Source organism: Amphiura filiformis, chromosome 19, assembly GCF_039555335.1.
Source record: "Amphiura filiformis chromosome 19, Afil_fr2py, whole genome shotgun sequence".
Taxonomy (NCBI): domain Eukaryota; kingdom Metazoa; phylum Echinodermata; class Ophiuroidea; order Amphilepidida; family Amphiuridae; genus Amphiura; species Amphiura filiformis.
In genome coordinates, this window is record NC_092646.1 from 38,967,549 (window position 1) to 38,995,110 (window position 27,562).

Here is a 27,562-nt window from a genome sequence, read left to right on the forward strand (position 1 = left end):
TTCTATAGGGGGTATGGCTTTCAACTGGAATAGCTATGTTTTACTAGACAAAGTGCAAGTGCAAACTTGAACACAGTATGTGAAAATATTAATGCTCCACGTGCTACATGTAGCCATAGGATTCAACATAAAAAGTCCAAGTTTTGAGATATTTTCTCAAAATATCAAGAGCTATCTTAAAAACCACTGAACCAATACCAGGCTTGTTTGTACTCATTTTAATGCATTTTTCATGCTGATTCCAAATATGATCATAAAAATTTACATTTCTGAAATTTTTGAATTAGCAAAAAAATGTGAAACTTGTCGTCTGCAGTCGACACCCACGTGGAGAGAGAAAAGTTCAAATCACTGCTTCATGCAATATGTTCTTCTATTAGCCACATGGTAGTTTTCCTGCAAAGAGCTTCTTGAAAATCAATCATTAATGGGTCCACCACTGTGAATTACTTGCAAATATGGGGACATTTTATTGATTAAGGGCTGGGGTATGAACGTTTGGACAGTATTTATTTTGGGACATTAGAGCACATCAGACATATCGAATTGCATTATGAATACGAAGAATGTCCTTCTGATATCAAATAATTTTGATTTTTTGAAATTGCAATTTAATACACATTTTATGGCAAATCATTAAAATTGATATTTTTGATATTTAACAGTACTAAAGTAAACTTTATAAATCTGATGATTTATACTTAAAGTGTATGAAGTTGGGATGAAAAGCGGACGATCAATTGAAAATTTTGACCTTTCGTATTGAATATATGGATTTTTTAAAGACATAGATTTAGGTTTTTCGGAAAAAAATCCATATCTTCAATATGAAAAGTCAAAATTTTCAATTGACCGTCTGCTTTTCCTCACAGCTACATACACTTTAAGAATATATCATTAGATTTATATAATTTACCGAGGACTGTTATATATCAAAATTTGAAAAATATCAAATTTTTATAATTTGTCATAAAATTTGTATTATATTGTGATTTTCAAAAATGAAAATTATTTGATATCAGAAAGACATGCTTCAGTATTCAGAATGCAATTCGATAGGTCTGAGGTGCTCTCATATCCCACAAAAAATACTTTCGAAACGCAATAAACGCTCATTTTAGAGCCCTTAAGGTCTTCAAAAATCATACAAATGCCAGCAATTTTGCATGCTGGTGCACATAATTGCACTCATGCAGATGACTATTTTTTCAATTGAGACCGTCACCAATTTTTTCACCTTACACAGGCATATTTTCTTCCATTTTTTTGTCTAGAACACAAAACACCCTTGCTGTGATCACATTTGAGATAAATTTTACTGGAATTATAGTAATAATGTGTAATTTGTTCACAGGGACACCCTTATTTTTTTCTACTTTTTGCATGATTGTAAAACCCAATGGTGTATTTAAATAACATGTGAAAGACTAAGCATGAACATTATAAACAAAATTCAATAAGGCGCCTCTCCAACTTGATCAAAGTGCCATAACAATTAAAGCAAAAGCAAGAACAGAGACTCAATAAGATGGATTGAAATGAGACTTTAAAACCTTGTTGAAACTAGGCAGTTGGAAGAAGGGGCTATTTTACAACCTCGGAAATAGACTTCAAATTGATGTCAGTAGATCAGAAAAAATGGGTAGAAAAATGATAAGCTAGATGTTTAAAATTCAAAAAATGTCCCTAGAGGTCAACAGGGGTCAAATTTCATACGACGGTTCAAATTTCAAAATTGCTCAGATTTTGTCAAAAAAGTATTCCTCTGATCATAACGATTCAGAAGTATAGTTTGACCTATCAGCGACATACCGTTCGTGAGCTATAAGCAGAGAGGTCAAACTTTTGGCCACACAGGGTTCAAAAACTAAAAGTGCTCTGATTTCAATGAAAATGGTCACAAATTGTTCGTCATGTAAAATGAACTCAAATAAGGAATTTTGCCAATGTCAACATGGTACCATATTTTCCTATAAAACATGTTGAACTATCACCTCACCTTACTATTTGGCACAAGATCACAATATGACTGGAATGGAAAGAAAGAAAGAAGCAAATGTTCATAATTTTTCTGCACTTCAGATTTGGACAAATTGACACCAGTGGCGGCGCCAGGAATTTTTTTATGGGGGGGATTAGGGGGCAAAGTGAATTTCAGGGGGGGGCAAAATCAACAAATTTTGCGCAAAATTACCGCAAAGAGTGGAAATTATTGTAATTTTGGGGTTTTTTTTTTTTGGGGGAGGTTCTTCTGACTGGAGGGCATTTGCCCCCCATGCCCCCCCCCCCCTGTGGCACCGCCACTGATTGACACTTAGCAGCGTAAACCTCTATATCTTACACAAGTCATATCCCGATCTTGATCATGTCTTTCATGCAGATTGTGTTCAGGCTAAATAGTTGCATTTGTGTTAGTGTTGAGGACCCGGAATTATAAATTGGAGCATCCATAAATATAGGGCAGCTATCTTCGGGAAAAGGTCTATGGTGTAAGCTATAATGGCTCTTTAGTGGAAAAGTATGTGTCTATTCACTGCCTTAGTGCATGTTAGTATTAAACCATTGGTTACTGGTTCAAGCCTGGGCTCATACACCTGTTCCGAATTATGATATATGCCATAGGCTTTGTGTTGTGATCATTTTGATCAGTGGTTCGTAACAAAGAAAGTGTGAGTCAGTTGACCTAGCAACGGTCATATTCTAACATGCACTACGCCAGAGCATTGAGCATGTGAAACCTTTCTTCAATGTTGAAGGCCATCATCCCATTTTTTTGTGTGTGAAGACAAACTTAACTAGTTTCACATTTTTGTTTCGTTTCAGAATGGAAAAAGTAACCCATTGTTGCTACAATCTGATGTGCATAGCTCCAGACAAGTCATGAGACCTACACATGGAAATATTATCAAAATAATGCATCAAAAATACGACCCATACAAGAAAGATGTTCGTAGAACCTCAACCCGTCCGACTCAATAGCACATGAGCATCAGAGAAAGTGTTCCAAAATGGAGAAGTTGGATCAAGATTGTCGCTCGCAGTCTAAAACAGAGGGGGATACCACCGATGCGAGCTCAACTTCTGTAAGATGTGATGGAGGTGATAAATGGTATCAAGATGGTAGGCAGCATATGACAGCTGTTGATGATGGGGATTCAGGTATGAGCAGGTCTACTACTACTACTACCTCAACCACACCCTACCCACAAGGTGCAGAATTTTCATATAATAACAACAACGATCCTAGTAGCAATACAACTCAACCTGTTATACCTCCGGAATCCCCGAGTCGTAAATCGATACAAAGACAGCAGGCAATTGTGGAAGCGGAACAAATGCTGTGGAATGAATCAAATGTAGGAAGTAGTTCAGATATCGTTGGGAGTGCAACAGGAAGTGATTTGGGTGACAATCAACTTGAAAGGGGAAGTAATAGTGAAAGTAATATTATTATCTCTGCTCATGGAGACATGTGTATACAAAATGTATCTCCAATGCATGGTGATGACTTTCAAAGAGGACAACAGAATAATTGGTTATTTCAAGAAAGATGTAACATGAGAGACATGGGTGATGATATTCCGCCAAATTTAAGAGACATGAGCGATGACATTCGGCCAAGAGACATGAGCGATGACATTCCGCCAAGAGACATGAGCGATGACATTTCGCCATATTTAAGAGGCATGAGCGATGATATTTTGCCAAGAGACATGAGCGATGATATTCCACCAAGAGACATGAGTGATGACATCTTGCCAAGAGGCACGAACGATGATATTTTGCCAAGAGATATAAGCGATTACACTTTGGCTAGTAATATGTGCAGTGATGACATTTTGCCAAGAGACATGAGCGACGAAATAAGAGACATGAGCGATTATGTACCACCAAGAGATTTCAGCGATGATAGTCAGTGCTTCGTAATTAACAGAACACCGATAGATAACTTTAACCATCTTAAAATAAAAGCGAGCTTCAGTCCAAGTGACACACAGACTAGAATAAAATCATCTCAGTTTACAGAACAGAAACGTTTTGACACAACACACACATTTAGACCAGAAAACAATGTTTCAACGGACAGGTTGTACCAAAGATGTTCAGAGGAGAATGGTCAAAATGCAGGCCATTTTGAACCATCTCCTGTTGTTCAAAATACACAAACTCTACAGACTTCTATCAATGCAAATCAAGATCTCCCAAGTGAAAATCAATCAAGAGACTCAGAAAGCCCAAGTGAACAGGGTGAAGAAGGTTCAATCACTTCGGACCTTAGCAATCTTTCAATATCTTTCACTTATTCTGAAAACAAACCAAAAAAGCCTCTACCAGAGAAAGAAGCAAAAGAATCAATTAGAAGAATGATTGAGACTTTGAGATGGTGGAATAAGCTAGACCCAGATGACGAGGAAACAAAAGCAGTTGACAATGAATATTTGGAAGAAACTGAAGCTCTTCTTGGGGTAATGCCTTGGGAAAGAGCTGAGGATGGTGACCAAGATGGCAGAGGGTTCCAGTGTTCAGAATCCACCAATGGAACACTGATGACAGATTGCGAGTATGGGTATGAAGTACCAGGGAATGGTATGACTCATAACACAGATGGCAGTGACTCCAGAACTGCTGGTGGAATGAACACCAGTAATTACCCAGACGGCAAGGAAGCATCATACCAGAATATTACCGACAATATTGTCGTAAAAGATTTCTGCGATGGGATTTCACAAGTTAGAGGCTCTGTTGATATGTCTCAAATCAATGAAAGTACTAGTGCAGATTCCAACAGACAGGATGTTTCTGATGGAGTCACAGTTTCTGATGGTACAGGTGGTAAACCTCAAAGAGACTTTGTAAGGTGTATGGACACTGGTGTCCAAGATGTCAGTGATTCAAAAACACTTGAGTCTTTAGTTAAAAACTTCTTTGATAGTAGAACTAGTGAACCTCAACAAAGAGACTTGGCACAGCATGCCCAAAATACTTCACAAGATGTTAGCGACATCAGACAGCAAAGTATGTCAGGTGATGGCCATGTGAAAGACTTCTGTGATGGAATAAGTGTTGAACCTCGAGCAAGAGACTTCGCAGACTGTGTGGAAACTGGTAGCATAGATTCCCCACAAAGGATGTTTCCTTTTCAAAGGAATGAACAAAGTGTTCACCCTGTACAAGATTTTGCTGATGGGGTGCCTTGTGGAGGAGAAACTTACTCCAGGACAACATATGATGGATCCAGTAGTTCAAACACTACACGTGTTCTTTCAAGAGACATTGATGATGGTTTACCAGAGGATGACAAGGTCAAAGCAGGTGCAATTCCAAAACAGGGATCATCCAAAGCAACATCAGGTCTTTCCAAGGAGAGTCCAAGGGAGAAAGTCAACAGACAAGATTCAAACATGTCTGATAAAGGACAGAGGAGGAAACGTGAATTCACTAACTCGAGAGGATCAAGCTCCAAAGGAAGCAGAGATAATAGCCTGTATGCCAGTGAAGATGATCCACTTGCTTGCAGTGGTGACAGTGGGCGGAGTCAGTCTTTGTTCACGTCCAGTGGAGGAAGCTCAAGTTTAGTTCAGTTGCGAAATGCAGCAAAGGAAGCAAGAGAATGCAAGTCGTTGGAACTTCCAAAGACAAGAAAAACCAAATCAAGTGGCTATGGTTCAGTAAGTGATGCGCAAGTTGATGATGGGAAAGATCAAATATCACCTCAAGTAGATTCTCATCAAGAAGAGATTACTGAGTCTGCAACACCAAGACAGATCCCACAGTCTCCTTCTATTCATATAAATGGAATGTCTGTCCAAGACTATGCCATCGGTTCAGATAAAATTGAAGAAGATTATTCGAAAAGTTTGTCATCGGATGCCGAGTCTGTAACGCCAAGACCGGACAAGAAAGATGAAGTTCCACAGTCGCCTTCTAGTCATGTAAATAAAATGCCTCTCCCACACTTTGCCGTTGGTTCAGATAAAATTGAGGAAGATTATTTGAAAAGTTTGTCATCGGATGCAGATGAACAACAGGAAAATGAAGAAGGACGTGATGAAATTGATTTTGGTAGAAGGGAAACTGCAGAATTAGGTCTACAGTTCATTGGAAAAGATCGATGGAACAATGTTTCTTCTCTATCGCATAAGGTGCATGAAACATCAGATGAACTTGATTTGAGCAAAACTGGAGCTAGTACAGAGACCTTAAAGTCAAGTATACAACCTCTTCGTACCAACGATGAGGCCAAGCTTGGGCTTCACACAGCTTCTCTTCCATTCCAATCTAATCACGTACCTCATGATCAAAGACTCCAAAGTGGTCTCAATACCACTCCTAGAGAACAGGATGCTGACAGGATTCAGCAAAGCCATCTGGCTGCACACATACAAGATGAGATAAGTGCTGGATCTCTGGAACGTATTAGAGATTTTGGAAGATGTTTAGAGACTGCTGAGCAAAGTTTGCATGATCAAAGTGGCTGTAGTGAAGTGAAATTACAAGAGCAGATAGTTAGTGTTGTTCAACATCAGATAGGAGGAAATCATGATATTCTAGCACCAGCAAGGAATTCCTTCAGCGAGTCTTCCCCTGATCCTGAATTACAGATTTCAGAACCAAATTCGAATGGTAAGTCAATCTTGGTATATGAAAGTGGTTGTAAAAACACTTATGTATCAAATTATGTGAAATGATGAATTCTCTAATAGCCCATAGGTCGATCCGTATGCACAAAACAAGTTATACCAGGTCTAACTTTACACCTGGTCTAAAGAGTAGAGAAAAGAGTATACCAACTTCACCATGTTTGTTTGTCACTCACAGAGAGTAGAATATGGTTGCCGTCTAGATTTTAAAGGTGAGTGGCCAATCACTCGCTAGCATGATGTAAGGCGAGTGTTCGAATCACTCTCAGAGCTGAATCACTCTCTAGTATGTAGTGGCCACATCACACTCTAGGACTAAAAACAATTCATACCAATATGAAATGCACTGTTGCACCCTCTCTTCTGTTTTCAGAAATGAAGACAAAGTTATTACACATAATGATAAATCAAATACATTTGGAAGTACTGGAACTTGAATGCAGTTCAATTTTCGGCGACTCGCTGCGAGCAATATTTAGTGTCTATGGCAAGTGGAAAATCGCTCACTAGAAATCGAGTTTGGGCGAGCGGTGGCAAGTGAGAGCGAACGCTCACCTCAAATGGCAAGGCCTGAGAATAGTGCACCTCCGGATTGAGCTGGGTAAATAATCCAGAGGACGTGCATTATTTTGCACTCCATTAGCATGAGGAGTGACAAACAAAAATGGTACAGGTGGTACTTAGACCTCATTGTTTAGACCAGGTCTAAAGTTAGATCTACATTGTTTTGTGCATACCGGTCTTAGGGTGCTTACTGCTTATTGGGATTCTTATTGTGTACATCCCAGTAATATCATTCATACCCTTCATTAAAGGGGTATTTTGTGATCCAAGTATCCTATTTTTATGACATTTTGCAGTAGATAATCCACAAAAAAAGCTTATTCGCAAAATTTCAGCCGATTCGATTTTGCATTTATGAGTTATGCATGATTATGTGTACACTGCTCCATAGGCCACCAGAACATAATTCAAAGTTTACGATATTTTTGCTAAATGAATTAATCTGCGAGAAATTGTTTGTACATAAACATTATTCTATAAAAATCTGAACTTTTTTTGAGAAAAGTGATGGATGTGGCTGTGATCTACCAAATACTTTTATTTATGAGTTTGACATCATTACGAGAAACAGTTTTCATAAGAAAATGTAATATAAATTTCCATTTTCAGTAGCCATTGCATGAAGTGGTATGGTTTGGTCAGGCAAATCCAGGGGTGTGAAAGGTGCAATGTCACCCCATGATCTGTGTTCTATGAAACATTTGATATTCTTATTGAAAATTGTAATAGATACTCTCAAAAATTTCTCAGAATGCACCAAAATAATTATGTTTGAACTGAACTGAATGTCAGTCAAAATATTTTGGTTACCTACTGTCAATAGGCTAGTTTTGAAACTTAATCATCCTGGGATCAAATCAAACAGTAATGTTAAGGGTTTCTGGCAGTGGGGTATATAGTCCAGACTTTTTTTAGAGAAGGGTGGGGGTAAAAGGATTAGAGAAAGGCAACCATATGGAAAAGTAGTCTCTTTTGCTCAAATAAAAGGTGTCCCACAGTTAAGCAATGGGAGAAAATTGTCTTTTTTCACTTTCGACTTCAATTATTATAAAGGGTAAGCCTTTTATTTTTTGGCTCACTCTTAATTGTCTCATGTATATATTAAACTTTACTTTCCCCGATTTTCAAGGAAATCTGATAAAAGACCTCGTCGTACAGGAGCACTAAACACTGCAAGGTATTCCCAAAATCATACTCGATTTACGGCGAAACACACTGACATGCACCCTGTGTCATTAAAGTAGCGTGCTATAGACGGCCCTCACTTGATAATAGTCAGTCCGATCAGGGGTAGCGCTAGAACTAAACACTTGAGTGTCCGCAGGGACCCCCGAACTTGCAAAAGATTAAAAAGTAGGGGGTCCGGAGTAGAGTTTGGTGAGTCCCAGTTACACAAATGCAGCATAAATAGTATATCTGCAATAGCGCTAGATTGAAAAACTGGGGTCTGCAGGGACCCCTGAACTTGCAGAAAATTTAAAAACAGGGGGTCCCAACTCTATTTTGGTGGGTCCGGGACCCCAAAAAGCAACTTAGCGCTACCCTTGAGTCCGATTGACTTGGCTCAAACGGTATTTCCTAGAAATACTTTGCCAGATTCTACTCTCTAAAAAGGAATCTGATTGTTTACAAAATGCCATCGTACCATAGGAAAAATCATACCCTCTTCAGTACAGCCCTGCTTTGTGTGTTGTGTGGTAATGTATACGTTGTGCATTGACCTCGAACGCTTCTGTACACACAGCGTGCACACACTGGAGTCGAGTATAATTTATTTAAAGAGACTTTCATAGGAAAACTTTTCCATATGTTTGAGATGGGCAAGCTTTGTAGAAAATAGTCACAAAATGGGCATCCATGGGGGTTTGACTTGTCACAGGGGAGCGCTTCCCCCCTTGGCAACAGAACACTATATCACTACCGAATGATACTTAAAAACACTTTGGTCAGGACAATGAGAACAGAAAAGAAATAATGCAAATTGATTGTCAGTATGATCCTTTAGTTGTTGTTTTTTGAGTAGTGTTGTTTGTTCAACTTATACATGTAGGTGAAAATTATTGTGTTCCTGCGTGCATTAATCGGCTATTTGAGTTGAATTCCAAACACCCCCTGGAAGACACAATCTTAATCTCCTACACAGTGGATGTAGATTTCAAATTTGAAATTTACACTCCCTGCCTTGAAGATAAAGGTCATATTTTCCATTAGGGTATCTGGATTTCAACTGGAATATCCCAATAATGTCCCAACTAAAGGCTCTTGTACTTTAATCATATTTAAAGTGTGAGTCAGTCACGCTCATGCAATATGTATAAAGCAAACTTTGGATACCTGTTGCTCTCACCACATGTAGGCCATTCTCGATCAATTCACAATATTATTAGTCTTAACTGTCGCTCTCCTATTACAAGCTAATAAGAGAATAATAGGCTCTTGGTGTCAAGTCTGTATGACGGGAATGAGATTTCTCCTCAGGAGGAATTCCTCCTATTTCAAATTTTCACCTCGGTACAAAAGTAAAAGAAATAATTTTTTTTCCTCCTTTTTTGACCTTCTTCTTTTTCTCTCGCGTGTATGAGGTGTCGAGTGAAAAACTCTCATGAAAATTCAATTCAAAACATACCACAATATGAAAGTAAATTAAATTAAACTTCAACTACTATTTTATTTTCGCTGACTGGGAGCACTTTCAAGCAATTTTATAAGGAGTTGTAAATCAACAAAACAAACTTACAAAAAAATGAACAGATAAACAAAAAAGAGTTGATTTTTAATCATGCATAACCTTTCTTACCCCTTTGCTTCTCCTTCCCTGCCGTGTCACCATTGGCTACATGTACTTCATATTGATTGTTTTGTTTTTTTTAATTGAATTTTGCAGAGAGGTATGAACTGATTTGTAACCTGAAGGTGGAAAATGAAATGCTATCACAACAGGCAGCAGTAAGTGAAGTGGTTTTAAAATAGTTGTGAGGTAGGCCCATATGCAGGATTTTTTTTTGGGGGGGGGGGCACACCAGTGTAATGATTTCAAATTGATTTAACATGTGTGAACGTACGTGGAAGTTAGTCAAAATTATGTGAGCTGCCTACATATGTGTGTTTGGGTGGGGTGTGTAGGGGTGGGTGTGTGCACATGAGAGTCATGGCACCCTTTTATTCAATGTCCCTATTTTCATAGTTTCAAACACATATCACTGTTTTACACAGTTTACAAGAAGGGGTGTGTGGGGGTGCATGCATGAGTATTTTATGTGTTTTTGCAGGAAAAATGTATGAAATGTATGACAATTTGGAATGTGGAGTGCCCATTTTGGAAATGTCTCCTTTATGCACAACAATGTTTTATGCACAACAACTAATCATGAAAGTTGTGTGTGGTAATGTGCACTGTAGTACATTTTCTGCCTTGAATTTTTTGACTTGAATTTGTTTTAAACTACAGCATGTAGTTTTTGTTGTTTGCTTTTATATTTTGTTGTCTGTCCCTGAAGAAGAGCAGTTTATCTGCTCGAAATGTCGGTTGTTTTTTGTCTGTTTGGTTTTGTTTGTCTGCTCCAGGTTATTTTGTACTGTTTTGCTGACACTTCTGTGGGCTCTGAAATTGGCAATTTTTGGCCATCGAACTTTGCCTGTTTTGGTACCTTCATTGGTTGTTTGGTTTTTACCGAGTGTGCACAGTGATTTACATCATTGATCCTTGTTGTTTTTGCAGGTTTAGCACTTTTGTGAGCCTTGAAACTGGTCATTTTTGGCTATCGATTTTTGCCTACTTCCTATGCCTACATTTGCTGGTTTTGCCCCCCCCCCCCCGCATATTGTCTAGTCTGTATTTTACATGTTTCCCCACATCACGTTGGTGTACCTTGCTCGTTTTCTTTTACATTTTCTGCCCTTTTCTAGTTCTATAGGAACAGATATGAAGTACATTGTATGTAGGGTTCACAATTTTACAGTCAAACCTGTGTTTATTTACACATGTTCAAATAGAGACAGTTCAGTCGACTGTTTTGGTATAAGCAGTTAGTTTGGGCTATTCCATTTAAAATCCACACTACCCCTGTGGAAGATTTTGAAAATATCTGCCACAGAGGGAATAGGAATTTTAGGCCATCTTAAATTAATAGTTTGTCTTGAAGCTCCCACACGCAATATTAAAATGACCTGCTTTTTGCACATTATTTTTGCTATATTGAGTGAATTTAATTTTTTTCTCATTTTTTTTCTCCAAAATCCACCACACTTTTTAAAAAGTGCAAGTGTAACTAGTAAAGGTTTTTTTTTAAATTTTGAATATACAGTTAAATTCTTTTCATCATTTCAAAACAAAAAATGTATACTTTCATTATGCTTGTCGTTGTTAATTTAAATAAAAGTTTCATAACAAATGTGATCCTGCATGCATGCACCCTAACCCTAACACCCCAAGGGGTTTTTGGCAACTGGAAGGGAAAGAAGGAAGCAATAAAGGGGAAAAAACAAAGAAAGAATTTGTTTGCTCTATGTGGGATTCGAACCAGAACCCCCTCGCATGCCAAGCACTAGGTCAGCAACACTTAGCCACAGGTCTTTCGCTGGCCTGGCCAACAAAAGCATACCTATATATAACACATCCTGTGGGATGCATGCACGGGCAGTGCATATATCAAGTAGTATTTTGTAGTATCTGGTAGTGTTATGGTTAGGAATAGTGTCATTCAATGTTTGTTTTTTTATATTTTTTTGTAGAACCAGGCGATACAAACTCATTATGATCAGCTTACAGCTGAGCAACAGAGTAGTGACAGAGGAAACCAGCCAATGCAGCCAAATCAGGAGATACTTTACGAGCAGCAAATATCTAGACCCCAGAGTAGCGACAGAGCAATGCAGCCAAATCAGGTCGATCCCGACGACAGTGCAGAAGAGGGGGAGCCAGAGCGATCAGAAGAAGGCAGCATCGATGTTGGTCATGATAAGCTAGTTACTCCTAGAAGACCAGTGATTGTGCTGCAAGTATCGGGTATGTATAGTCTATTATATAAAGTGACATAAGGCAAAAAAACAAACAAGTTTGTTTCCTGTAGCGCGCGCATTTCGTTTTTGACAGCTTATTGTGCGCATTTGAATTTTTTTTCACTTACAAAGGAAAAAAAACAAGAGAAAATTTGCAAATTTTCAGCAAAGTAAAGCTCTGAGAGTGGCTTATGTAATTAAATTGAAAACTGAATTTTGATTTTGATCGACATCAGACTCATTTTGCTTGATCGCATCACATATGGGTCATTCACCATCCTTTGGCTGCGGAGCAGGCGACCACAGGTTTTCTCTCCATGCACAATGATGTGCCCCTATATCTGTTTTGCTTGAATTCCTTCATCATACCATCTAATGTTGAATGTAGGCTACATAGGATGTGCGTGGACGTCCTGGTCTTCTTTTGCCATGAGTTTGTATGTAGACATCATCAACTTGGCATCCAGTAAGCATACATACTATTGCTGGCACATGTGGTTGGTAAGGTGTGAGCTTTTATATTGTCAATTTCTTATGGAGTATTGGGTTATTCCACACAGGGAGTGTGAATTTCAAATGGGGTTACTTGAATGAGTGACTCCATTTGAAAGCCACACACCCTGTGTGTGGGAGATTATGGTCATGTCTTCTATAGGGGTGTATGGATTTCAACTGGAATAACCCATTGTTTCTATGAAATGTCTGGAACAAAATTTATTACTACTGAAGACTTGTTGTACCTTGTCTATTCAATGCCCGGGGGGGGTACTCAAGTTTGGTTTTGGTAGGGACGTGCCGCTGAGATTTTGGAAGTAGACCCATAAATATACCAATTTTTCAAGAAATTTGGACCCATTGATATACCAAAAGTCACAATTTTCGGCCGAATTTACCCAAAATTGTCTTAGTTTTTGGAAATTTTGGCTAGATTAAGGAAAAATTGGGCTGTTTTCCGAAAAAATTGAGAAAATTTTGAAAAAGGACCCATTCATATACCAAAATAGGCTTTGAAAAAGGGGTCATTGATATACCAGAAGGCTGAAAATGCTACCCATGTTTTGCACGTCCCGTATGGTCATTTGTACTGAGTACCCCCGGATTCAATGTCAATGTTTGTAGACTTATCCATCCAATAGATGCTCTGAAAAATAAGATACTGCCTGTCTGGTTTTTAACCCTCAAGAATTCCTTCTGCCAGGTGCAATGTACCTTGCATTTGTGGTTTTGCAGACTGACAACTCTCAACATCCCTTATTTAATACTGAGAGTTGATGGTACTGTTAGCAACTTTCTTGCATGCCATTTTCGCTACTTGTTCTTGGCAAATTTTGAAAGTCACTCCATGGATTATGTAGACTGACATATTGTATACTAGTAATATGTGTATAATATGAATTGTTAATAGTAATGTGGTATTCATTTGTTTCAGGAAAACTGTGATATTAAGTCCTTATCACCTCCTTTCAAGTTCTGCAGACATGTAGCTGGTCTCATACAGTGCTGATTATGTTTGTTTCTTCCATTTCATACCAACAGCCGAAAAAGAAGATGACGAAACTGGCTCCAGCAATGACCAAGTTGTTCATGATCCAAGCAGCAACCCAGTTCCAACGCCTCAATCATCAAATGCCATTGAAACTGCTACTGAGGAGACTGGTGGTGATGATAGGGAAGATGCTATCTCTAATCAATTAGGCCTGGCAAGGTGCACAGATTGTGGCTGTGCTGGTGCTATAAAACTTGACGCCATTGGAGAGCCTATGCCAATTGAATGGGTAAGACATTATAGAGCAACTTAACCCTATAACGGTCCCTCTGCTTTATGGCGAAGGGTAAGGAAAGAAGGGCCGAAAGAAGAAAGAAAGAAGATGAAGAGAAAAGTTTTCTCCAACCCCACCCCTGGTTTTGATCTGCCATCCCAGTGGTGTAGCAAGAGCCTCGGGGATCCATGGACAAGAAACAGTGCGGGGCCCTGTTAGCAGGGCCGGATTTACCATTGGGCCAGAGGGGGCCCAAAATTGCCCTGTGCATGTTCCTGTTAGCCAGACAACACCATGTTTTGGACCAAAATATGGTGAAATTGCAACATGTTGCGAGCTTCGCACATATCATACTGACCCTTCACATAGCAAAATTCACCTTCATTTTGAGCTAATTCTGCCACCACTGTCAATCTTATAGTATGCCCATAATTTTATAAACTAAAATTGGCCTCTTGAGTGCACATGCCTTCCTCACAGTGAGTTTGGGGCCTCCAAATTTGGTCTGGCCCAGGTAAATTTGGCTGTGCCTTTTATCTCCTTAATTAATCAGCGCTTATTTCATTTTCTCTTTTGCTTAGTATTTTGTAGTATTGAGAGCAGTTTAGGGTTAATAGAAAAGTAGTCACCAATCTAACCATAGCCCTTATCTCTTAAACCTAACCCTAATCATAACCTTAACTGCTAATCTTAACCCTAATCTTAATCCTTGGGGAGAGTGTGGCCTCAAAGGATAGGGTGAACTAATGGCACTTACCTTTGTTGCATGAGGCTAGTGTTTTGAATAGGGCCGGTGCACCAGCCATTGGCCTGTAACTTTTTGGCCGGGCTGGTATAACTACACCAAAATGACCCTTTTGCATTTAAATATTTTTAGTTTTATTTTGTTTTTCTCATGATAAATACAGGAACACACTGGAGTAGAGGAACTGAGATTCTTTGAATACAACAGACAAGAACAGGAGGAGATACTTATCGCGAGCTGTCGTTGCCATGACAGTTACTGTATGGATAAGAAATGCATGGTTCAAATCCCAGTGCAAGGCGGCATTAGATTGGTTCCCTCCATAGTAAGTGATATCATTAGTGGTAATTTGAAAATACCAAATACCATTTTTTTTTTATTGTGTAGTAATAGTAATAATAATAATAATGCATTTATAATGTCGTTATTTCTGTGTCAGGGTGTGTATAATTATGTTTATGTTGTGAAGTTTTGCAGATAGGTCTGTTTGTTTACAAATTATGCATATTTACACCCTTGCATATACCTGTCCATGTATGTATTATATATAGCCCTCAAACACTGATGTTTTTATGAAACTTTACATTCCAATGATGAATGGAGGACCATACTCGGTTCTCTAGTATGTGCCATGAGCTGCAGATAATCTAAGTAATAGTCTTTCTGTGTACTTCGATTAGCAGCCAAGATGGCTATATAGTATCTGATTGAATCATATTATCTGTGTTACCCTAAAGCATCAGTATGACTGTAAGAGAGGTAGAATGTCCTTTGTCGACCTGCTACAGGCCTGCCTAATACCGGAAAAATAAAGTGACCTGAAATGACACCTGACTATTACACAACAATTTTAATGTATTGGTAATCAACTGATGTGGTTTTCATATTTTGTATTTTTTTAGGCCAAGCAGCTTATTAAGATGTTGGAGAAATGCCTCAACAAAAAGATCCTAAGAAATTGGATATGCAAAGGCTGTTTTGATGTTTTACACTCTCTTTATAAGCACAGCACATCATGTGTGGAGGAACGTTGTGACGTGCCATTTTGCTTGTGGATTAAAGAAAGGTAAAGATGTTGTTGATATTTTGTGCCATTTATCACAAGGGGTTTTATATTTTGGTATCACTTGGTAAATTTTTATGAGCAAACAGTAACAAAATATGAGAAACTGTGGTGCCACATGCGGGGGTGAGATACTTCCATGTTGTAGTATACAGGGCGAGTTGTACGGGAGGGCGAGTTAGCGCAGCGGTAATTCCCTTGCTTTGCACCACTGAGGTCCCGGGTTCAAGCCCCGGCGCGGCCCAAGGACTCATGTGCACTTGGTTTAATCCCGATTCCATGCTCGCTTCGCAGGTTTTCTCCGGTTTTCGGTTTCCTCCTGTATCATAAAAATCGGTGATTAGTTGTTTGGTTATCAAAACTTCCTTCACCCAATGGAATTTGGGAGCTGCACAGATAATTGGTGGATGTTACAATCTAAATGCGGATAGGTGTGCTGCCGTTCGGCAGCAACCTAGTTGATGCGATCTGATTGTGATGATTCACCATTGCAGCGAAATTACAGCGCTTTGAGTCCTCAAAGATATGGAGAAAGGCGCTTTATAAATCCAAAATTTATTTATTATATATTTATTTTACAGAGATGTACCGCCCATATGTTTGTAGACACAGAAAATCCATACATTTAACAATTACTTTAGAAAAGAGCAAAGTTTTTGCAGTTTTTTGTTTGTTGTTTTGAGTACAAATTTTCCCCTAGAAAGTGGGTAAGGTTTTGAAGCTTGGTCGGGACTCAAAAAACACCATGTTATGTACTAAGCTACTTATTTTTATGAGTTAAATTACTTGATTGGCATATTTACAGCTGTATGAGGAGCAAATGACAAGGGATGTGTATCTGATTTGTCTTATTATGTTTGAAAGCCTCGGATGAAGGGGCATTTCATTATCTACAGCCTCATCCCCCACTTTTCTCAAAAAAGTTGAAATTTTTATACCACCGGAAACCTCTGCATGCTACATGATGTTTATGTGCAAACAATTTCTTGCAGATTCAATTGCTTGGCAAAAATATTGTCAAATTTGTATTATATGTTCTGAATGAAATTACAAAATAGTGGCCTATGAAGCAGTGTAATTCACATAATAATGCATACGGTCGAATCCAACCAAAAGTGTCCACGGGCCAAAAATAAAAGTCCGAAATAAAAATGTCTCCACAATTTTTTCCTTTTGCCCATTGATTGATGACATATTGGCCTTATGGGAACCAAAAGTGCCATTACTAATCTTGAAAAATAAATCCAGGTCGTGTGATAGTATATGTGATATCAAAACCCAATGTTACCTACGAATCCCACTAGGATGCTTTCACTTTCGCAATACTAATCAACCTAAAACAAATGAAATATTCCCATTAACGCTTTTTTCGGGTTTTTTTAACGCGATCAATATGATCTTATCAATTTATGCTAGTTTATTTTTGAAAATGAAGTTTAGGTCAGTTTCTGTATTTTATTTATCAAATGAGTATGAATCAATTTACACATTGTATTTAAGAACGAGTAGGATATATGTTTTCAAGAATATTAGGAATTATCGCATACACCTAACGCTTTATACAATGAAAAGGTGAAGAAACCCGGTATTCGCTTGAGGTAACATGAGCGATTTAACAATATCTATATTGAGTTTAGAGGTTTAAATTTTGCTATTATGGTAATGAATTAATAAAATGGTAGTTTTAGATCTCTTTCAGACGGTGCGTCCAAATGAATAAACGCTATTACCTTAGATCAAAACATTTTTGATGCTTTTAGCAAGATTTTGACCACTTCATTTTGATATACAAGTAGTTAATCAGCAATTTTACATAATAAATAATTGTTGAATGAATCCGTATATGGGTAATAATAGTGTCCTGGGGTACCGCTTAAAGTTTTTGACAATTAATTTCCATTGGTAGGGACACTTCTTTACATATGTCATGTATTATGCTGTATTCGTAAGTAACATTTCAGTATTTGTAGGTAAGAATTAGACTTTTGGTGGATATCATAATCAAAACTTCATTTTATAAAGCACTTTGAATGTATTATTTGCTTTATGTGCGTTTATTGATACTTTAGACCCTATCATGTATTAATAATGTAGGTTCACAGCGGTTGAAAGAGGATTGAAGTAAGAAACAAAGGCACTAAAGTGACTTTAATTTGCTTAATTGCACACAAATCGCTTAAAACCGTTATTGCAGACTTGTGAAGTCCATCTTGAGTCAGTTACGTCTTGTGGCCTTTCGTTTGAAGGCAACACGATTAGCTTTATACCAGGGTCCATCACTGTGTTGTCTAGATCATGAGACAATGAGAACAGTCGTTTTTTCCATGGTATTCGTAGGTAACCTTAGCGAAAACGTCAAAAGTTACCTTCGAATAAATCAATTTGGACACAAATTACTCAGAAACCAGAAGGTCGGTAAACATTTAAAATGAAGCACACATGACAGCTGACAAATCCAAGTATTTATCCCTTCTAATCTTCTTTGAATCTGATTTTTCTTTCAAATGAGCAGACCGTCGTCTATTTCAGTACATATTTTTCAACAATTAAGCCGTATTCACTTTTGCATGGTGGGCATGTATGTGAATTCGCAACTTTCATTGACATATGATTTGATAGCAAACATACTGGCCTTCGTTATGTACCAATATGGGCATTGGCATGATGGCGGTGTTTCACAATACTGTCATGATGTCAAATTGTATTCGTAGGTAACATTCGGTTACTGAAATTTACCTACTGAATACTTGCTTTTATTGTTGACATCTCAGAAATATTTAAACGCAGGCTATTGAAACTTGGTAGAAATAAAGAGTGTATTACCCTGCACCTATTGCTTAACTATTGTTTACTATTCTCTCACTTTGTGGAAATGACACAGCTTTTAACATGTATTCGGAGGTAATGCATATTTTTTACCAAACCTACCTCTGTGCCTGTGTGCCATTTAGAATTTCTGGCAGCTAAACACAATAATACAGATGTCCGAATGCAATGCATTTCAGTATTGGACATATCAAAGCTTGTATCAATTGCGCATTTATTAGTGATTTCCATTTTTTAAAGATATATCTAGTGCTATGAAAAATTGTATTCGTAGGTAATGTAAAAAAATACCACTCAAAAAATTATCACAAAAAATTCATAATTATGTATAAATATGTGAAAAATTGAACAGGTAATCTTTGAATACACACCTTTCAGGAAATCAATTTAGATTCAATCCAATGACTTCTTTTCATAACTGATTTAGATGTTTTTAAAAATACTTTAAGAAATATTTTGAAAAAATGGGTAAAAATAGCATGTTTTTGGGTCTCTGTGTCTAAGTTTTTCACAGAAGGGGGGTCTTATTATATATGGCGCGAAGCGTATGATCAGGGCGAATAAACACAATACAAAAACGAATGCCAATTGATTAATACTTTTAAGTTATGGCCCTGAACATGCCGTGTACACTTTTGGTTGGATTCGACCATACATGTAACTTGCAAACACAAAATCAGAATCAACTGAAGTTTTGGGAATAAATTTGTGGATATCTACTGGAAAATGTCATTAAGAGAGGATGCCAATATCACAAAATACTCATTTAAGTTCATTCATTTGATGTTTTAACAGAACATGGGTAGAGTGCAATGGAAGAGTGTTGATGACTGAGTTGATCAGAGATTATAGGAAGAGACGAAGTTGGACATGTACCATGACGGATGGGATTTTCAGATTAGGAGAGCACTTTGATCTAGTTTGGGTATGTCATATAGATAGATCTTTTACATGATTGGTCTGTTCCATTTGAAATCCACACCCCCCTGTGGAAGATATAGCCAAAGTCTTCCACAGGGGGAGTGTGGGCCAATTGGGTAACTTACATTTGAAATACGACTGATTTTGCTTGATCGCATCACATATATTAAATTTAAATTAACCAAATAATATGAGTTATGCCTTACATTTCATGATAACAAGTTTTTTGACAAATTCCTTGTCATTTGTTAGTCTGTTTGCTGATGTTCTAATACCATTATACAAGTGTCTACCCCTCGTAAAGATGCAAATAATATTTTAGATAAATAGCGCCATCATTGTTCAACTTTTCTTTAAAATGACTTATAACTCAGTTTTATATGCCATCAAACAACCGTATATATATATATATAATAGACCTTGCATGGTTGGTTGTGGTGTTTACTGCATGTGATGTTGTTCTGATCTAATTTCCAACATTTTCTGATCAGCTGCTGAAATCAAATTTTAATTGTGTTATTCTTTACTCAAAATGCGCAAATAATATTAGTAATAACTGTCAGCGAAGGTTTCTGTCCATTTGAAGCGAAAAAAAGTGAAAGGAACCTTTACTGGTTATTTTTGCCATTTAACTTGGAGTTCTATGGATGACTTGGTGTCTCTGAATATGTCAAAATTACAAACACAACAAATTTGGTTGATTGATTCTTTATATTTAGGTGTAAGTTGGAACATGTGTAAACATTACAAATATGCCAACAAATATTGAAAAGTTTGAATCAAATAGAAATTTTATTTGAAAATTCCTACATTATGGACATAAAAGTGATGAAGACCAATTTTTTTGTAATATTTCAAAATAAACCTTTTAAGGTTCTTTTTGTAGTTCTTAAAAGAACTACAAAACCTTTTGAGGTGAAAATGCAAGATTTTCCTGATAAATTAATGAATTACTTTTCAAAAACAGTATTGACCATATCTGTTTTGCAGATGAATGACAACTCAGCAACGATAACAGATGCAATGTGGAAGACTGGTCAAATAAACCATGGCTGGTTCATGGATGATTTTGGGAAGTTAAACGTGGAATACTGCAAGTTTAGGTGTAGGCCTGAGGACAATAGGGCTAGGCCTGGTGGCAGTACAGGCAGGCCTGATGACAGTAAGGCCATTGGTATTATTATAAAGAAGGTAAGAAGTTTTCATAAAAGGTTTCTGTCATAATACTTTGGAATTCAATCATGTTTCACCATTTATCACCGTTTAACAGCGATTTGTCCTCGTCATCAGACGCGCCGGACGCGAGATGTTAAACGGTGATGAACAATGGTGAAACATGATTGAATCCCTTTCAACAACATAAACAAGCTTAAGATTGCCTAATTCACAGGATTATTTCTTGACTAATGTCCAGTTTCGTTTTCAGGCCGAAATTTTTAGTCATTACCACTCAACATTACAAGAAGATTGATGATTTTTTTCTGTTGATATCAGCAATAGAACTACTGTATATAAGGGCAATGTTTAGTTGGTTCCTCAAAAATAATGAAAACAGAATGTAGCGTACACAAGTTCCAGTCATGGCCAGTTTTATATGCGCTTCCATACTGGCAAAGTGTGGATTCGTCACTGATTAACAATGGTTGGCTCCTGTACAAAGATATAGAAAGAGTTGTTGAAATTAATATTAACCAGATCAACATTAAAGGCACTATTAGTGGTCACTAGGGCATCACTTAATATTTGAAAGCTCTTTTTATTTCATTAAATGAAATCGGAGCGTGGCCAGTGGCATAGCGATGGTAGGGGCCTGTGCCCTGGGCCAAATTGATCCAATTCAGCATCGATTCTGCGCCCCTCCAAGCAATGGAAGTCAAAATTTTCACGTCCCCTCACGCGCATTTAAGCACAAGATCATTTGAAAGATCAATTTAATACCAATATTCAACTTCATTATAACCAAAATTGATTATTGGTAGGCTCTATTTGTGCCAATTTGAGAATGCTTCGCACGCACTTGTTTCAAGAATAGGGGCATCATTATGTATCCTTAGCCCTGGGTGCCACAACCCCTAGTTACGCCACTGAGCATGGCCTAATGTCCAATCCAATTTTGTAATGATTTTTGGGAGTTTCGTTGTAATGAGCCACTGATATTGTCTTTTATAAAAAGTTGAAAATCCTAGAACTTTCCAAATCATATGATGTTAAAATATCAACTTACGTCAAATTATTGGCTGATTAAAGTTACATCTTAGAGATTACTGTAAGCATTTAAAAACTGTTTACATCAGCTTGATTGTATCAGCAAGTTGTAGCTGCAATTTGAATCTTTTTATTTCAAAAAGCAGAGATTCCAAATGTTCGATGAAATTTGGTAAATTGGAAAGGTTTTCAATGAAAAACAGTTAATTTGACCTCTTCCCTCAGGCACCATACAATGACGATATACGAGAGATACTACCAAAGATCTCCATTATGGCAGAACATGTTGTGGAACATTTCTGGTGTCAGCAGTATAACCATGGTGAAGCAAGTAGCGGATGTATATCTGCACAAGATTTCATCAAGGTAAGCTTTAATTAGAAACTTTTGAAGATAACAATTCCTGGTGGCATCATTTTGACCCGGTATTATTGGTGATCGAACATGTACCAAGTTAGTGGTTTTGTTATCGGGTTCGTAGTTGGGCAAGTTTAGAACTGTCAAGCTTTTGTCAGGAGTAGCTCCAACTTCTTCAGGACAAAGTACCTAAGAATGAGACATGTAGGCTGCCCCTTGCCTACTGATAGATCTGCTAAATTTGAAGGTTTGGTGGCTCAGAAAAGAGCCGTTCACTGAAGACTGCCCCTTGTCTACAGAAAACAAGCAGACCTCGCCTATCTGCTAAATTTAAATTTAAAGGTTTTGGTGGCTCTGAAACGAGCCGTTCACTGAAGACTGCCCGTTTTTGCATATGATCGGGGGTAAGGTTTTGGTGGGAAACAGGCTCCTTTCCCCTTTTCTTTTGCTTTGTCTTCCCGATTTTCTCTTTCATTTTTTGTTCCGGGGGGTGGGGCACTCTGCCCTTCCTGCCCCTGCTGGCTATGCTTTCACATCATTGTACTAATACTTTATTTATCTGACATATGAAAGTCTATGCCCAAGTCTTTGTTTCAGGCTTTTGAATGGGTCTATGTAATATTCCTTCTCTTGCCTCAATTTTCTGTATAATTAGGTGGTTCTCTGTATCTCTGGCAACAACTGAACACAAAACAAGACACCTGGAACATTATTACAGCTACTGAAGCAAGCTTTGGATGCTACTGAATTTCTCCATGATGTTTTTGGAATACTCTACCTCAATTGGCATGGTAAGGTGTTAACATTTTTAAAAGGTCTGCTGTTACATTGTTTTGTATCATATAATGCACTTGTTGAAATGATAATTGATTAGGCCAAACAAATTGTTTGGTTGCCCTTCCAATACAAAAATTTGAGGGTCTGTAGGTCGATCCTTTTTTCCTTTCATGGACTGTGCCTCCATTTTTTCTATATTTTGAAAAGGCTAGTATTGACAAATGCTTGAATTTAAATGGAAATACTTCTTGTTTTTAATCAAATATGCATTTGATAAATAAAATGAGTGAATAACAAGTATAAAATGTCCTTGATACTGTCCAAATTTAAGGTTTCTTTTAAAAAAAAAGTGATTGGGAAAAAATAAAAACGACTCAAGATTTCCAATTTTTTGGGTCGGTCTCTGAGGGCAACCATTTTTTTTTTGCTTTACATAAGTGGACTGGCTTGTGGCAATTTGTTGATTCTTGTTGTGACTGCTTGGCTTTGACCTGATAGAAGAAAACAACAAAATTGGATCATTGAGTTAAATTTGCCTTGGCCACTTCAAAAAGCCAGTCCTGGCCAGTTCAAAAGTCAGTCCGGCCTGTAAAACTAGGAACCAATCAGTACTTCTAGTAAAAAGCAAAAAAAATATGCAAAAGATATGCAGTCAGATGTTGTTTACTATTAGGGAACAACCCAAAAGTTCGATGAAGCCCTATAAACGAAAGTCCTTTCGTTAGAAGGCTAACCCCTCCCCCCTCAAATATTGAAAATTCCAACCCGTATTCATTGGGCACAGGGCCATCGCTATGGTTGATTGGGTTGTGGAGGGGTGCGACATTGCTAGGCTATTGATCACGTTTAATGGATTTTCAAAGTGCGGTACAGCTGCTTTAAAAATGAACTGACAAGTTGTAGGTTACGAGTGCTGCACTATATATTTATTTGAAATCATTTTGAAGCAACCACTGTAAAATGTCAATATCGTACTTCAGAAAATACTAAAATTTTACAATTATATATTAAATCCTTAAAAAAAGATCAACTTTGACCGATGTTTCAACTACTTCCCCCCTCCCTCCCTAACGAAAGGACTTTTGGGTTGTTCCCTTACATTTTGTGTGAAAAAATTTGTGTTTAAATGGACTTTGGTGTTTCAAACTTCGTTGAGCCACATGAAAAACTACAGAATAATATTTATCAATGCATGTTAATAACATCTAATTGTTTCAGCTAATAATTTGGTCCTGAATGAAACTGCTTGAGGGTTTATTTGTCCAACTTCACATCAGCTGTCATACTTAACGATGATCGCAGCAGAAACATACGACCCGAGAGAAGATTATCCGTCAATCCAAGAATCGCACCTCCAGAGGTAGGAACATTTGAAAATTCTAGCACTTAAAGGAGGATTTTGTGATCCTAGCATCCCCTTTTTATGATATTTTTCAGTAGATATCCACGAAAATAGCTTATTCCAAAAATTTCAGTTGATTACGATTTTGCGTTTGCGAGTTATTATGCATGATTATGTGTATTACACTGTTCCATAGGCCACTGTTGTAATTTCGTTCTGGTGTACCAGAACGTAATTCAAATTTGACGATATTTTTCCTAAAGACATTAATCTGCAAGAAATTTTTGGTACATAAACATTATGTAGCCAGAGGTTTCTAGTGGTATGAAAATCTCAACCTTTTTTGAGAAAAGTAGGGGGATGAGGCTGTGGGTCACAAAATGCCCTTTTAATTGTTTTTATAGTGTATCAAACTTTGGAGGTGAATTTCTAGGGTCCGTGTCTGGATCTGCATTGATAGTGATCATTGAGCTCTGTTTTAAATTGGTGGAGAGTCAGGCAGTTGACGACATGCCATGGGAAGCAGCTTTAAGTTTGCCACTGAATAATCTAGTTTCAAGAACATCCATAGCTATCCATGTAATAATGTATGTATGTAATAAAAACTTATCATAGCAGAGTGTTTGAATTTGAAGGAACTCGAGGAAGTTAACCCCCTGGACACTACTGGTCATTTAACAGCATTTCTGATTGGTTGATAACTTGAAATGCTCATTTCAATTGGCAATTAAAACTAGGCTTTAAACTATATGTGGTCTAACTTGCATTTGCAGATGATCTTATTAATATCCTCCTTGATTGGTTCAAAATTGGACACAATATTCATTTTGGCCAATCGGCAGGCAGTTCTAATGGGGTTAGTTTTCAAACAATGAGGATTTTTTATTTGTCACATACAGTAGACCGTTTTGACGTACCTCTATTTGATCTTGGTATATCTAATAATGAAATAGAATGGAACAAGAAGCCAAGTTACAAAACTATACATAGAGACGAATTTCATAGTTCTTGTCCAATAAAACAGCACTTACTGTGGACGTTTCGAAATCTGTCAGATTTCTTTATCAACACTGATGTTGTTGTACGACCTTCTGTATACAACTCGTTGTTGCTTAGCAACGTGGTTGCCAGTTGGTTTCTTCTTCAGGAGATCGTCAAACACGTGAGTTAGGTTGTATTGCCCCTCGTCTCGGTTCATGATGGTGCCCTGTTGTCTGATTTTCACTGCTTCTTTGCCTAAAATCTTAGCCTCCTCCCAGTCAATGATGTGGTCTTTCTTAAGAACATGATCTGTGATGGCTGATTTATTGGTAGCTGATTGAGATGCTTTTCTGTTTGCTCTCGTGCAAACCTTAACACATTATTGGACTAGAACTATGAAATTTGTCTCTATTTTCAATAACAGTCCTGATGAACATGTTCAGTAACGAAACTATACATTTTTAATTTTCTTATTTCAAATAAATATTAACCAGGTTTTGTTCAGTTCATTTTTGTCTCGCCTGATAAGGCAGGAGACTATATAATCACTTTTCCGTATGTATGTGTGTGCGGGGGTGGGGGTGTGCGTGTGTGTGTGTGTGTGTGACAAATTTGATTAAAGTTTTGGTTTTTCTCGGAGACTAGGAGTCGAACGTGTATAAAATTTGGTGGGTGGGAGCATATTGACCAGAGACAAAAACGGTTTGTATTGGTTAGTGGGTCAAGGTCACTGAGGTCCTCTAGGGTCATCTGAGGTCAAATTAGTAAAACTGCCATATGGGCATGAAACTTGGTAGGTACAGTCAACATTTCAAGCCAAATTTTTGGAAGGTCATTTCAAGGTCACCAGGGGTCATCTGAGGTCAAATTAGTAAAACTGTCTGATGGCCATGAAAGTTGGTGGGTACAGTCAACATTTCAAGCCCAATTTTGGAAGGTCATTTCAAGGTCACCAGGGGTCATCTGAGGTCAAATTAGTAAAAACTGTCCGATGGGCATGAAAGTTGGTGGGTACAGTCAACATTAAAAGCTAAATTGTTGGAAGGTCATTTCGGGGTCACCAGGGGTCATCTGAGGTCAAATTAGTAAAAACTATCGTATGGGCATGAAACTTGGTGGGTACAGTCAACATTTCAAGCCAAATTTTTGGAAGGTCATTTCGAGGTCACCAGGGGTCATCTGAGGTCAAATTAGTAAAAACTGTCGGATGAGCATGAAACTTGGTGGGTACAGTCAACATTTAAAGCCAAATTTTTGGAAGGTCATTTTGAGGTCACCAGGGTCATCTCAGGTCAAATTAGTAAAACTGTCAGATGGGCATGAAACTTGGTGGGTACAGTCAACATTTAAAGCCAAATTTTGGAAGGTCATTTCGAGGTCACCAGGGGTCATCTGAGGTCAAATTAGTAAAAACTGTCGTATGGGCATGAAACTTGGTGGGTACAATCAACATTTTTGGACGGTCATTTTGGGGTCACCAGGGGTCATCTGAGGTCAAATTAGTAAAAATTAGTTGTATGGGCATGAAACTCAGTGGGTACAGTCAACATTTAGAGCCAAAGTTTTGGAAGGTCATTTCAGGGCCACCAGGGTCAAATTAGTAAAAACTGTTGCATGGGCATGAAACTTGGTGGGTACAGTCACCATCAGCCAGATAATCGTGCCCCGGGATCGTGCCCAGCCGATAACCGCCAAATTCATTTACCTAGAGCTACCAAAAGTAATTGCAAAAGCAAGCGGTTGCGAAAGCAGGCGAGACTCGTGGTTCGAGAACCGCCTTGTTCATATTTTACTTATTTAACTTATCTGTGGTGCTTTAATATTATTTGTTAGCTTATCCGTGTTGATGAATTGAGCAGCAAATCTGATGTATGGGGCATTGGGTGTCTCCTGTATCAGATGATTACTGGAAACATGCCATATCAGGATTCAAGCCACCATGACCCAGAGAATCTCAGAATACAGGTAAGAGTCATATTGAGGGCCACAAGAAGGCTCCATATGTGATGCGATCAAGCAAAATGCATGAGTCGGATGTTGGAAATATTGATTTTGAGATATAGCCAATAATTGTATTCAACTTCCTTTGTATTTTATTGTTCTGAGCAACACTAAAATGGCCATATCTCTGGAACTGTAAATCAAATTATGATGGGGTTTCAGCAAAATAAAGTTCTGAGAATGGCTTATGTAATAATTTTGAAAACTGAATTTTGATTTTGATCGACATCAAACTCATTCTGCTTGATCGCATCACATATGTATTGCCAGGCAGGGGTGTGTATTCTGACAGAAAGGTTTTTTTTCTAAAAGACTTTACCTAAACACTTTTACTTGAATGATGGACATGTCAATTTCACCAAAATGAAAGTCTCTTCTTTG

At 37.8% G+C, this 27,562-nt stretch overlaps 1 protein-coding gene across 2 annotated transcripts in view; it reads left to right on the top strand.

Annotated features, from left to right (window-relative positions):
* Window positions 1-27,562, top strand: part of LOC140141266 (uncharacterized) — a 42,067-nt gene that overhangs the window by 13,553 nt on the left and 952 nt on the right. For both annotated transcript variants that reach the window (XM_072163073.1, XM_072163074.1), the window contains 12 exons: window positions 2,824-6,624; window positions 10,090-10,151; window positions 11,937-12,210; window positions 13,740-13,978; window positions 14,872-15,033; window positions 15,611-15,774; window positions 19,393-19,522; window positions 20,509-20,709; window positions 21,949-22,089; window positions 22,736-22,871; window positions 24,076-24,217; window positions 27,014-27,145. In XM_072163073.1, the coding sequence (XP_072019174.1) occupies window positions 3,009-6,624; window positions 10,090-10,151; window positions 11,937-12,210; window positions 13,740-13,978; window positions 14,872-15,033; window positions 15,611-15,774; window positions 19,393-19,522; window positions 20,509-20,709; window positions 21,949-22,089; window positions 22,736-22,765 (5,019 nt within the window). In that variant the 5' untranslated portion in view covers window positions 2,824-3,008 and the 3' untranslated portion in view covers window positions 22,766-22,871; window positions 24,076-24,217; window positions 27,014-27,145. The remainder of the gene's footprint in view (window positions 1-2,823; window positions 6,625-10,089; window positions 10,152-11,936; window positions 12,211-13,739; window positions 13,979-14,871; window positions 15,034-15,610; window positions 15,775-19,392; window positions 19,523-20,508; window positions 20,710-21,948; window positions 22,090-22,735; window positions 22,872-24,075; window positions 24,218-27,013; window positions 27,146-27,562) is intronic.